This window comes from Salvelinus namaycush, chromosome 8 (assembly GCF_016432855.1).
Source record: "Salvelinus namaycush isolate Seneca chromosome 8, SaNama_1.0, whole genome shotgun sequence".
NCBI lineage: Eukaryota > Metazoa > Chordata > Actinopteri > Salmoniformes > Salmonidae > Salvelinus > Salvelinus namaycush.
In genome coordinates this window covers 31111799-31124019 of record NC_052314.1, presented here as the reverse complement: position 1 = coordinate 31124019, position 12221 = coordinate 31111799, and the positions used below count along the sequence as shown (strand labels likewise).

General features: G+C 41.8%; 1 protein-coding gene across 1 annotated transcript in view; it reads left to right on the top strand.

The window, feature by feature from the left end:
* Positions 1-12221, top strand: part of LOC120052611 (transforming growth factor beta receptor type 3-like) — a 132149-nt gene that overhangs the window by 107833 nt on the left and 12095 nt on the right. The window contains exons 14-16 of the mRNA XM_038999622.1: positions 106-238; positions 6814-6864; positions 7051-7158. Of these exons, the coding sequence (XP_038855550.1) occupies positions 106-238; positions 6814-6864; positions 7051-7158 (292 nt within the window). The remainder of the gene's footprint in view (positions 1-105; positions 239-6813; positions 6865-7050; positions 7159-12221) is intronic.

The window sequence follows — 12221 nt, the reverse complement described above, 5'->3', positions numbered from 1 at the left end:
CATATGAAATTAATTAAATGCGTAAAAAGTTCATGTGGTATATGAAATCCAAGGCTGAGTTATCGGGGATTCCTCAGTGGTCCTATTGTGTTTCTCTCCATGCAGTGTATCCAACCGGACGAGGCGTGTACGTCTGTCAACGGAGAGATCATCCTAGCCATGATGATGAACGCCAAGACTTCTACCAAGACCCTGGTGGTGGTGGTGGAAGGACATGACACAGTGGAGGAGGGACCAGGTGAGTGGACTAAGAAAGCTAACGTACTGTACAGCCCTCATATCCAATGTAACCTCTATGATGAACCAGCTTATCCAGAATATATGGGGAGGATGGCATAAATATGCTGAAGTAAGAAGTTCTTGAAAGTACTCATTCCCTCTTTCCCTTCTTCCCTTCCTCTCATTACATCAGAGCAGTGATGTAGTCAAGTCACTAAACCTGGAGGTCGAGTCCCATGTCCCTAGTGTTCGATTCCTTTATACTCAAGCCACGAGTCTCTTGGTAGTGCTAAAAGCTGCGGTCCAACCATTTAAAAAAAAAAAAAATGAAATGATATTACAGTGTTGCACGTTTGTAACGCTAAATAGATAATACAGCCATCTAACATTTTCTGTTGAAGATAATATGTTGAATTATGCAAGAGAGAGATTTTCTGACAACAAATCAAATCAAATTTTACTCCAAGTCTGAGTCACCACTGGTCGAGTCACGAGTCATGATAATCGTGATTTGAGTCCGGATCAAGTCCGAATCCTGGACTCGAGTATTACAACACTGCATCAGAGTATAATCTTAGTGTAGTCTCGCAAGACATACTGAAAGTCTCATTCTAACATTATATGGCCGTCATTGTAAATAAGAACAAATTCTTAACTGACTTGCCTAGTTAAATATAGGTTACATTAAAAAAAAATATGAATCTCTGTGGAGAAAGTCTTAACTGAGACATACTGTATGTGCAGTCTGCCTAACTAAGACACATGCTGAGCCAGTTGGCCAGAGGAGACAGAGCTGTGTTGAGGGTCATTGAAGAAGAACAGGAAGACAGAGTAAATAAGAGAACTGGGTGGCAGGAAGGACATCCCAGAGAAAACCAACTTCAGTTCTGCAGGAAGAGAGGCAGAGAAAACTTTTCAAGTCACAATGCAAAGCGCATCGCATCCTCCCTCCATTCCCCTGCCTCCCTGCATCTGGAGTTTATTTGTGTGTGTGTGTGTGGGGGGGGGGGGGGGGGGGGTGTAAGTGTGCTCATTGGAGCATAGCTTGGGTTTGGGGGGCTTGCTGCTAGCACTGAGGCCCCATTCCAGTTCTACCACAGTTCTACCAAGCAATACTGTGCAGAAGGAGCGGAAAAGACGAGTCATCCACATCCATCCAGCACGGAGCTCCAGTTGTTTTCATTTAGCCCTTCTCTGTGGCCTCCCCTTCCCGGTAGAATGAAGGAGGTAAGGAGGGAGGGAGGGAGGGAGAGGAGTGGAGTGGTCTTCTCGCTAGCTTTGGGAGTGTATCCAGAGCTAGAGGCCTCCTCATCGCTACATTAGTCAAATGCTTTTTCACTCCCTCCGTCAGGCACATAGGGCTGGGTGTGTGTGATCAGATGGTGGGGTAGACTGGGGAGGTCCTGGGATCACGCAGTCCCAGGATCACTCACATTACAGAGGACAAAACAGAAAAAATGTCTGATAAAACTGTAGTTGTGTGCGGGCGTGTGTGTTGTGGTCCATGCGTTGTTAGGCTGGCTGGTCCAGGGAGTTCTGATACCAAGCATCACATTGCACCCATTATGATCTAAACCATAGATGGGGTGATATCATGAGAGCCCATTTGCTGTTTTCACTGCCAGGGCTTTTCCAATCAGCTTCCCCTTATGGGGTGATTACATCAACAAGTGGACTGTGGTCAGTGGGTGGGATGAGTTAACCCCTTTTGACTCACAAGTTGCGTCCCAAATGGCACCCTATTCCCTATGGGTCCTGGTCAAAAGTAGTGCACTATAAAAGGAATAGGCTGCCATTTAGGATGCAATACTTGACTCACAGGTTTAATCATACTGTGTTAATCACTAAGGGCTGCCATTGTGCCCAGAGCAAATTAAGCATGGCAAACAGTAATGGGGACTTGGGGAGTGTTTACTAATGGACTTGATTTGGCCTGTGTTAACGAATGAGCACCATGCCACTGCAGGGCCTGAATATTGGGCACAGACTCAGAAACGGCACCCTATTCCCTATATAGTACATTACGCAAATGTTCCGGTGCATGTGTTTAAGTAAGCACAGATATGCCAAAGAATCGAATGGAAAAAAAGACAGCTGGGCTCAGAAACCATGATTTTAATACAAAGGCATCTCTAATGGTGAGATGGCAAAGAAAACAAGCAGTCTTTTCAAAGCAGCTGGAGTCCTGCACTGGACAGGATCCCAATGAGTTCAGCTTGATCTACAAATCAAAGAGGGCAGTTTGGTGTACGGAAAGACATAAATGCCTCAAAGCTCAGCCATCAAAGGTACATTTACTGCCTCACAGCATCAATACATTTTCAACGTTTTTATGGAACTGCGAGCTGTAAGGAAATGGTAACAAAATCATCCATTTCCCCCTAGTTACCCACATGAAAAAATACTACAGTTTACTATAGAATATTACAGTAGTTACTATACAATTCTATAGTAAAGTGTAGTATGCTGTAGAATACTATACTACACACTGCAGTATCACTTGATCATGTGTAATACTTACTATAGAATGTTATAGTATACTGTAGAATACTATAGTAAATACAACTGTTTCATCCCAAAAAATAAGCAGTAGTAAATCTTACAGTAATGTCTGCAAAAATGCCATAGTCTGCAAAAACACTTCAGTAAGTACTACAGTATTTAATTTGCATATACCCTTCCCATTCCCTCCCCCATATCAACATTTGTGCCACCCGTAAGGCAGAAACCTAAATGCCAAGTATAGACCATATATTGTGTTGCCTACAGGTCATACAAAGGACCAGAAGCTCTGAACTCTCCATTCAGAACCCAGTTATACCTACCTACAGGGCCTGGAAAATGTGCACTTTTTGTATTTTTTCAGTAGGTTTCCTGAAGGAGAAAGCCTCCACATCTATGTCAAAGATAATTAAAAAATATATATATAGTAAATATTACACTAATGTCCTCAAAAACACTACAGTAAATTCTAGAGTATACTACAATCCGCAAAAACACTACATTAATTACTACAGTATATATTAGTTATTTTATTACAGTATTTATACTATAGTTAACTGTAAATACTACAGTATACTACAGTAAATACAAATTTCAAGTTTTAGTACAGTGAAAGGCCTATCTTGCAATCTCTAAACCCAACAATGCAGTAATCAATAACAATGTAATACTAAAAATAACATAAGGTAGAACAAAAACACGAAAGAAATTAGAAATAAAAGAATACGAGAAAGTAAGTAAGCATACTATGTACAGGGTCAGTTCCAGTACCATATTTACAATGTGCAGGGATACTGGAGTGATAGATAGATATGTAAATACTACAGTTTTCACTGTGTTTATGCCGACTTTAATCCACAAAAACACTACAGTGAATACTGCAGGAAAGTCTGCAAAAAAACTATAGTGAAAACTATAGTATTTATACCATAGTGTACTATAGTATTTGTCATGTGGTTATTAGTGAAAGAGACAGTAGCTGTGTTCGAATACTCAGACTAACTGTACTATTGTGAAGTAAATTGAGTATGTTGTATGCTTATTGGTCATAGTATGGATATAGTTAATATGCCAAAAGTTCCCTTAACGTCGTACTAAATTCAAAGTTTACAAGTAGTGGACACTTTCCGTGCTTTTAGGGCCCATAATGCAATTCTTCAGAAAACGGGCGTAGTTTCACTACGTTTTCAGATTTGAAGAAAATGGTGGAAAATAGGCAGCCGAAGTTTAACGAGAACGGATAAAAATTAATTGCTTTAACTAATTATGACTAATGTTATGAAAATGTTGAGCAATGTAATAAAGTAATGACTTTTCAAATAAGTTACGTTACATGTTATGTTAGCTGATAATTTGTTAGCTACGTTATCCTTACGAACCGCGTAGCATATCATTACAGCAGTATGTACCGGTATGTTAGCTAGCTACCTAACGTTAGTTGGCTACTAATACATCAACTTACCAGCATATTAACTATATGCTATCTAACTATAACTACCCAATGTTTATTGACTTGATTATTCACGTCATTCTTAGCTTAGCTAAGTGGTATAGTCGTTGTGCGTTCTCAATGGACATTGTTAATTCTGGCTACCTACTCCAATTTCCGAGCACTCTCGTTGAATATGGCCGGTGTCAGTAAATATCGGGGGAAAAGTGTAATTCAATTATTGCCACCAACGCTCTGGATAACATAAAAACAGCCTAACCAGCTCTGCTAGGGCGAGTAAAGCGGCCAGAGTGAGGTGTTCTCTCATTCGTGTCTGGAATTAGCTAGCAAGTTAGCCAGTTAGCTTGGGTGCTTGACTGCCGTTGTGAGGTCAGAATGCTTTGATCAACCCTACTCCTCGGCCAGAGCGTCCAGTTTGCGCTCTGAATGCTCCGAGAGCTAAACGCTCTGAATTTACGAGCAGACAATCTGACAATGCTCTGAATTTATGAGCGCACTCTGGCACTCCAGGTTGAATTGACGAACACACCCGAAATCGTAAGATGTCTAGCTAGTCATTTGTTATGCTAACAAGCTAGCAAGAGGTTGCATAGCAACAGCATCAACTTCCAGTAGACAGGCAAAGCGCTAGTATGCTCAACTGAAAGGATACAGTTCGTTTACAGTATACTAAGATTAACTAGTAGTATATAGTCATTAAGTATGCAGTATACAGTATGGGTATTCGAACACAGATAGTGAGTAGTGTTGAATAGTGGTAAGAACCTTGAGCTACGAAAATAAGTCTCCCCACACTTGAATCAGATGCAGGTTTCAGTGCTAAGCTTCCGATAAAATATATAATTTGCTAAGCTTTCAGTCAACAGCCAACTTTGTTAGAGCACCGCCATTTTGAATCCCCTGTTCCATATCTCCCTATGCCTTCCTTTGACTTGTTTACAGTACAGAAATTATACAACACATAAAACTGTCTGACTGAGTGCCTGTTAGCTGACTGACTGTCTGACTGAGTAAGTTGTGCAACCAAGTCAAATGGTGTATTGTTTATCTGAATACAGACCTCGGATGTCAAGGATCTCACAGGGACTCCATTTGTCAGTTGTACACACTTTGGGGAGACGGGTTGGAGTTCAGGGTTCAGAGGGTAAGAGAAACAAGGCACCACATCACTGAAGGAGTGTTCTTCTGTTCCACTCTGTGAACAGCAAAGTCTGTGCAAACAAATGACGTTGACTCTATTGAGCAGCTATCGTTTCAGGGTCAACTGTGCCTAGAGCTTAAGGAGATGAGAACATTGCCACGCCTTAAGTTTCCTTTCTGTCTTTCACTCTGTCTCTCTCCCCCTCTCTCTCGCCGTTCCTCTCACACATGTAGCGGAGCTGAAATCATTGTGAATGCTACATAAGTATGAAGAACAAAGCTTTGCTTCTTACATTGAGAATGGTTGGACCTCAGGGTGTCTTTCATACTGTTGTCAGATGTGCTAGTTGCAGAGTTGGTCTGGGAGGATGACACAGCTGACCACTCAACCATCTTTATTAGAGCACATGGGTGGGCGAGGCTAGGCGGGAACAGGGCAGTGACCCTTACACAGAACCTCAGAGCTCTCACCCATACTCGGAATCTCAGCCGGCCCAAAACCCCAACTGAGGTGGGGCTATCCATTCATAGTCTGACCTGGCTTAGAAAGTTATTCTACAACAGTACTGTAAAATGAGTAGTGGTTAATGTAACTCCTTTAATCACAGCGGCTCCTCTATCCTCTCCTCTGACCTGGAACTCGTTGGGCGTCTCTGGGTGTTAACGGGTCAGCTTTGCATTCTCTACATAACAGGCCGAAAGGAACAGATAAGACTGGAGAGGAGGAGGAGTGGGAGGGAGGGATGGAGGGGATAGATTGGGAGGTGGAGGGGGACTGTCATGGAGCGGTTTGGAGGGGAGGGGGAAAGGGATGGAGAATTGAAGATAGGGTGGGCTGTCGTGTTACCAAAATCTCCTGTGATGGCTCTGTCATCGTCTGTCACGAGGGAATGAAAACCCAAAGGTGTTCTTTCCCAGAATAGCTGTTCATTGTGCTGGAGTCTTGGACCCGGACCAAGCCTGCTCTTGAGTTCGCCTCTACACAATAAGCACCATTGTATTGTTTGTTCAGAAGTAATTAGAAGCTAATTTGACTTTTGAAAGCCATCCAGATGACCGGAAATGAAGGAGTAAGCTGAGACCTGTTAGAAGTCAACAGGTTCATCTCTGCACTCTATTCCTTTGATTGTGTACTACTTATGACCAGGGCACATAGGGCTCTTGGCCAAAAGAAATGCACTTTATTGAAGATAGGGTGCCATTTGATACATAGACTTAAGTTTCTGTTAGTTAGCTACTGGAACTGCATTGAGTTGCATCAGATCTCTGTACCACATTCGTTAGAACTACAGTTATCAACACAATGTCATTTTCAGGATCTGGTTATCCCAAGGTAGTTATGTCCATTGAGTTGTTCAGCTTCCATTCATATGCACTGGCACTTTACGTCACAGCAAGTGTTCTTGACGCTTCAACACGTAGTTGAGATGTGGTGTTTTCGTGCATCTACAAATGTGTTACATTGTTGTTCTGTGTTAATACCAGTCTGTTTTATGTTTCAGTGCCTCCCACCCGCACGGCATCACAAGGCCCTCCTGACCCACCAGGGGAAAGTAAGTCAGTCATTGCTAGGAGATTCTAAACCAATGGTTTTTGTATGTCAGGATTTTATCACTTTGACAAAATAACTGTTGACCAGATTGAGTTATGTTATTTGCATATAACTTGTTTTCATACGGTCATGTCCAGAGAAAAAGAAATGCCGTTGAATAAAAAAATCGGCCTTTTCTCTCCCTCAGCTGTTTTGTATGTGTTGGACACCCCGACCGTGGTTGGGATCGCCTTCGCCGCATTTGTGATCGGGGCGCTGTTGACCGGAGCCCTGTGGTTCATCTACTCTCATACAGGTACGTCATTCTGACCTGTCCCTTTACCTACTGTATCTAGAGACAAAGGTAGGTCTTGCCATGCAGGGCTTCCTTAAAAAGAGACCTTGGTATCAATGGGACTCCCTGCCTAAATAATGGTTAAATAAATAAATACATCATACAGTTACATCTACACTGGCATACTACTTAGAATGTATACCCAATACATTGCTTCATTTCAAGTGGAATGGAACATTCACTAGTGCTATGCTAGTTTGGAACGTAGACCCTCATTGGAACGTACTGTATACATCTGTATTCTGTCCCTTTACCTGCTGCTGCATCAGGTCGTACCTGCTGGCCCTCATGTAAGACTGAAGGTTTCACCTTGATGGTAACCTCTCATCACCAGGGTTAGGCTCAATTCGAATTGAAGGCAGTCAAAAAGTAGAAGCTAGTTATTTCAATAGTTTTTACATTTCTGAATTTTTCATTCAAATCACTTCCTGAATTGACTGCCTTCAATTCAAATTGAGCCCAACTCTGATGGAAAGATAAGACCATCTAAAGAATGTCCTAAACATCACAGTGCCAGAATGCTGCTATTCTATAATTGGAAAACATCCAAGAGCTGACAGAGGCGAGTTAACAATAACACATTGACTCCTCTACTGTAAATATATCCTGTTTGTCAGCGTAAGCGGCTCTTCTCTTTCCTGCTTTTGAATGGGTCTTAGGTCCTGTGGGGTGGTCAGGAGTGGTCAGTGAGTATTCTCGGACACAATGGCCTCTGCTAGGACAGAGAGGGGACTGGCTGGAAGCTGGAATTTCCCCTGTCCATTTTGTGGCGCACTCGCCATTCGGCTCGCAGGAAGAGAGACACAATCTGTCCGTTAGACGCCAAGACCTTGCCCTCCAGCATCCCCATTCTGGTGAACTCTGATCCCTGCTGACCTTTAGTAGGAAGTGTGGTGGTCCCTGAAGTCTGCAGAGGACACTCCAGCACATACTGTAGAACAAAACAGGCCTGTCTGTGCTGGTTGGCTGACCGTGGATCTGCCTGGCCTGCCATTATGTTGGTGACCCCTCTTCATCCATTCCTGATGTGTTCTACACAGAACACAGTAAAATCATTCATAAACAGGATCAGTGGGTTCTGTGCTGAGGACCCCAGCTGCATATACTCTTAGAAAAAAGGGTTCCAAAAGGGTTCTTTGTGGGGGGATAGGGTTTTAGCTTTTTGGAATACAAGAGTTCTTTGTAAGACAAAGGGTTCTACCTAGAACCTTTAACATCCTAAGAACAGTTTTTTGGGAAGAAAGCATTCTTTGATGATGCAAGAAGGATTCTTTGGAAGGTAAGAAGGGCTCTACATAGAACCATATATCATATTTCCCAGCATGCTTTATGGCAGGGAGATTTACAGAATTGTTTGTTTTAATATATGTGTTTTTGCATTGATTGATTGATACATTTTATGCTACACAAAGATAAATAACAAAGTTTCCTAAACTAATCCAATATATTGCACCCATTACTGAGATGGTTGTTCCAGTTTGAATACTGAGATTACATCAATCATCTAATCTTCCCTACCCCGGCAGTGTTTTAGAATGCTGGTTGCGGGTGATTAACAATTCCACTTGTTGGATATCCTAACTCTGTCTGGATTCCAATAGTAAACTTTGCAAGCCAGCATAATGTGACTTGCAGGCCTGATGTGGCCTGTAAACCAGGAGATTCCTAACACCCCTGTGTTAGGGTACAGCTAGGCCCTCAAGGTAAGGCCTTTTACATTAAATGTATTGTCATAAATAATTACATTTTAAAGGGTGATAAGGCTAGTGGAACTTTTCATAGAGGTTTCTAGGATGAACCCTCCAAAGATAAAACGCTTCCCGGTAGAACCCTTCATAGACGGTTCTAGGAAGAACCTTTTTAGATGATAAAATTGTTCTTGGTAGAACCCTTCATAGAGGGTTCTAGGTAGAACCATATACAGGGGGTTCTTTGAATAACCCTACATAGAGGGTTCTAGATAGAACCCTCTGCAAAGGGTTCTACCTAGCACCAAAAAGGGTTCCACTATGGGGACAAACAGAAGAACCCTGTATGGTTCTACTTAGCACCTTTTATCTAAGAGTGCATAGAACAGACTAGTGCTGTATTCTGCCCGCCGGTTTAAGCGGCCCTGTGTACTGTATGCCTACTATGCTGTTGTTGGCCCCTCTTCACCAATCCATGATGTGTTCTCAGTGGGAAACTGTGAAATCTCTTTATGAATAGAATCAGGGAGCTCTAATGAATTTCCTTAGGTGGGATAATAAAGTTGATCTAATCTAGGTGAGGTCATTACAGAGATGTGTGTCAGATACAGTATAATGTAGAAGCAGTAGGGTAACAGTATTGATGGGGGGGAAATCCATACAGTTACATATTGCAATATTTTTTGAGGACGATATTATATTGATACTTTGACTACAAGTATCGCATTTTTGCTAGGTAACGTTAGCTTGTGCCAGTTTGCTGTACCTTCGCCAAAACTCCGGTATTTTTCATACTATAGCTTGTTTTCCATCTTCTTTTTAAATAGTGAGCCAACATGTTTTCGGCACCATGACTGATCAAAACTAATTTTCTCATGTTCTCTCGTCTCTCTGTAGCAGACATACAGTTGAAGTCAGAAGTTTACATACACTTAGGTTGGAGTCATTAAAACTCGTTTTTCAACTACTCCACAAATTTCTTGTTAACAAACTATAGTTTTGGCAAGTCGGTTAGGACATCTACTTTGTGCATGACAAGTCATTTTTCCAACAATTGTTTACAGACATATTATTTCACTTATAATTCACTGTATCACAATTCCAGTGGGTCAGAAGTTTACATACACTAAGTTGACTGTGCCTGTAAACTGCTTGGAAAATTCCAGAAAATTATGTCATGGCTTTAGAAGCTTCTGATAGGCTAATTGACATAATTTGAGTCAATTGGAGGTGTACCTGTGGATGTATTTCAAGGCCTACCTTCAAACCCAGTGCTTCTTCGCTTGACATCATGGGAAAATCTAAAGAAATCTGCCAAAACCTCAGAAAACAAATTGTGGACCTCCAAGTCTGGTTCATCCTTGGGAACAATTTCCAAACGTTTGAAGGTAACACGTTCATCTGTACAAACAATAGTATGCAAGTATAAACACCATGGGACCACGCAGCCGTCATACCGCTCAGGAAGGAGACGCGCTCTGTCTCCTAGAGATGAGCGTACTTTGGTGCAAAAAGTGCAAATCAATCCCAGAACAACAGCAAAGGACCTTGTGAAGATGCTGGAGGAAACAGGTACAAAAGTATCTATATCCACAGTAAAACAAGTCCTATGTTGACATAACCTGAAAGGCCGCTCAGCAAGGAAGAAGCCAATGCTACCGCCATAAAAAAGCCAGACTACGGTTTGCAACTGCATATGGGGATAAAGATTGTACTTTTTGGAGAAATGTCCTCTGGTCTGATGAAACGAAAATAGAACTGTTTGGCCATAATGACCATCGTTATGTTAGGAGGAGAAAGGGGGAGGCTTGGAAGCCGAAGAACACCATCCCAACCGTGAAGCACGGGGGTGGCAGCATCATGTTGTGGGGGTGCTTTGCTGCAGGAGGGACTGGTGCACTTCACAAAATAGATGGCATCATGAGGCAGGAAAATGATGTAGATATATTGAAGCAACATCTCTAGACATCAGTCAGGAAGTTAAAGCTTGGTCGCAAATGGGTCTTCCAAATGTACAATGACCACAAGCATACTTCCAAAGTTGTGGCAAAATGGCTTAAGGACAACACAGTGAAGGTATTGGAGTGGCCATCACAAAGCCCTGACCTCAATCCTATAGAAAATGTGTGGGCAGAACTGAAAATGCGTGTGCGAGCAAAGAGGCCTACAAACCTGACTCAGTTACACCAGCTCCGTCAGGAGGAATGGGACAAAATTCACCCAACTTATTGTGGGAAGCTTGTGGAAGGCTACCCGAAACGTTTGACCCAAGTTAAACAATTTAAAGGCAATGCTACCAAATACCAATTGAGTGTATGTAAACTTCTGACCCACTGGGAATGTGATGAAAGAAATAAAAGCTGAAATAAATCATTCTCTCTACTATTATTCTGACATTTCACATTCTTAAAATAAAGTGGTGATCCTAACTGACCTAAAACAGGGAATTTTTACTAGGATTAAATGTCAGGAATTGTGAAAAACTGAGTTTAAATGTATTTGGCTAAGGTGTATGTAAACTTCCGACTTCAACTGGTATAGTGAGCAATATGTTTGGATCATCAAATGGCAATAAAATCACATTATTGATTTGCAATAAATATAGAATCGTGAGAATCGCAATACATATCGTATCGGCATCTAAGTATTGTGATAATACTCTATCGTGAGGTCTGTGGCAATTCCCAGCCCTAGGCATCAGGCAGTCGTTTTACAGCTGTCTCCTGAGAAGTGCACATTGGGTTAGTGTGGAAAACTCCACTGAGGTATATTTCAGTTCATATAAATATACATACGAACAACAACTTACAGACGCACACAAACAATGACTTCATCTCATCTGCCCAGACCTGCATGCTCACACCCCCATCCCTAATGCCTGCATTACTGTTTGCCACTTGGCCTTAAATTGTACCAAATCGCTTTTGTCGCCCATGCTATTTCATTATTTAAATAATATATCATTAGATTTTTCCATTGTGTTAATGATTGCGGATTGATTGATTTCCATGTTTTTAGTATACATTTTTTCAAGATGAGTGATGAAAAGAGAATCCTCCAGTGCATTGGGAATCTCACTACACCCCCATGTCTTGAAATATGCAGACAGATGGATTAAAAGTAAGTTTACATTGTAATACTTCTGACAGCCAACTTTCTAGCTCCGCCCATAACTTTTGGACTTTATAGCCGGGGTGTTCATTTCTACAGCTCGTTGGAGTGATCAGGTGTTAGGCGTGATTTACCTTATCTTCATCACGCTTGTTTATACTAGCACCTCTTTAAAACGTCCACTTCATAACACTTTTATGAGTTTCCTATAGAGACCCACCAAAA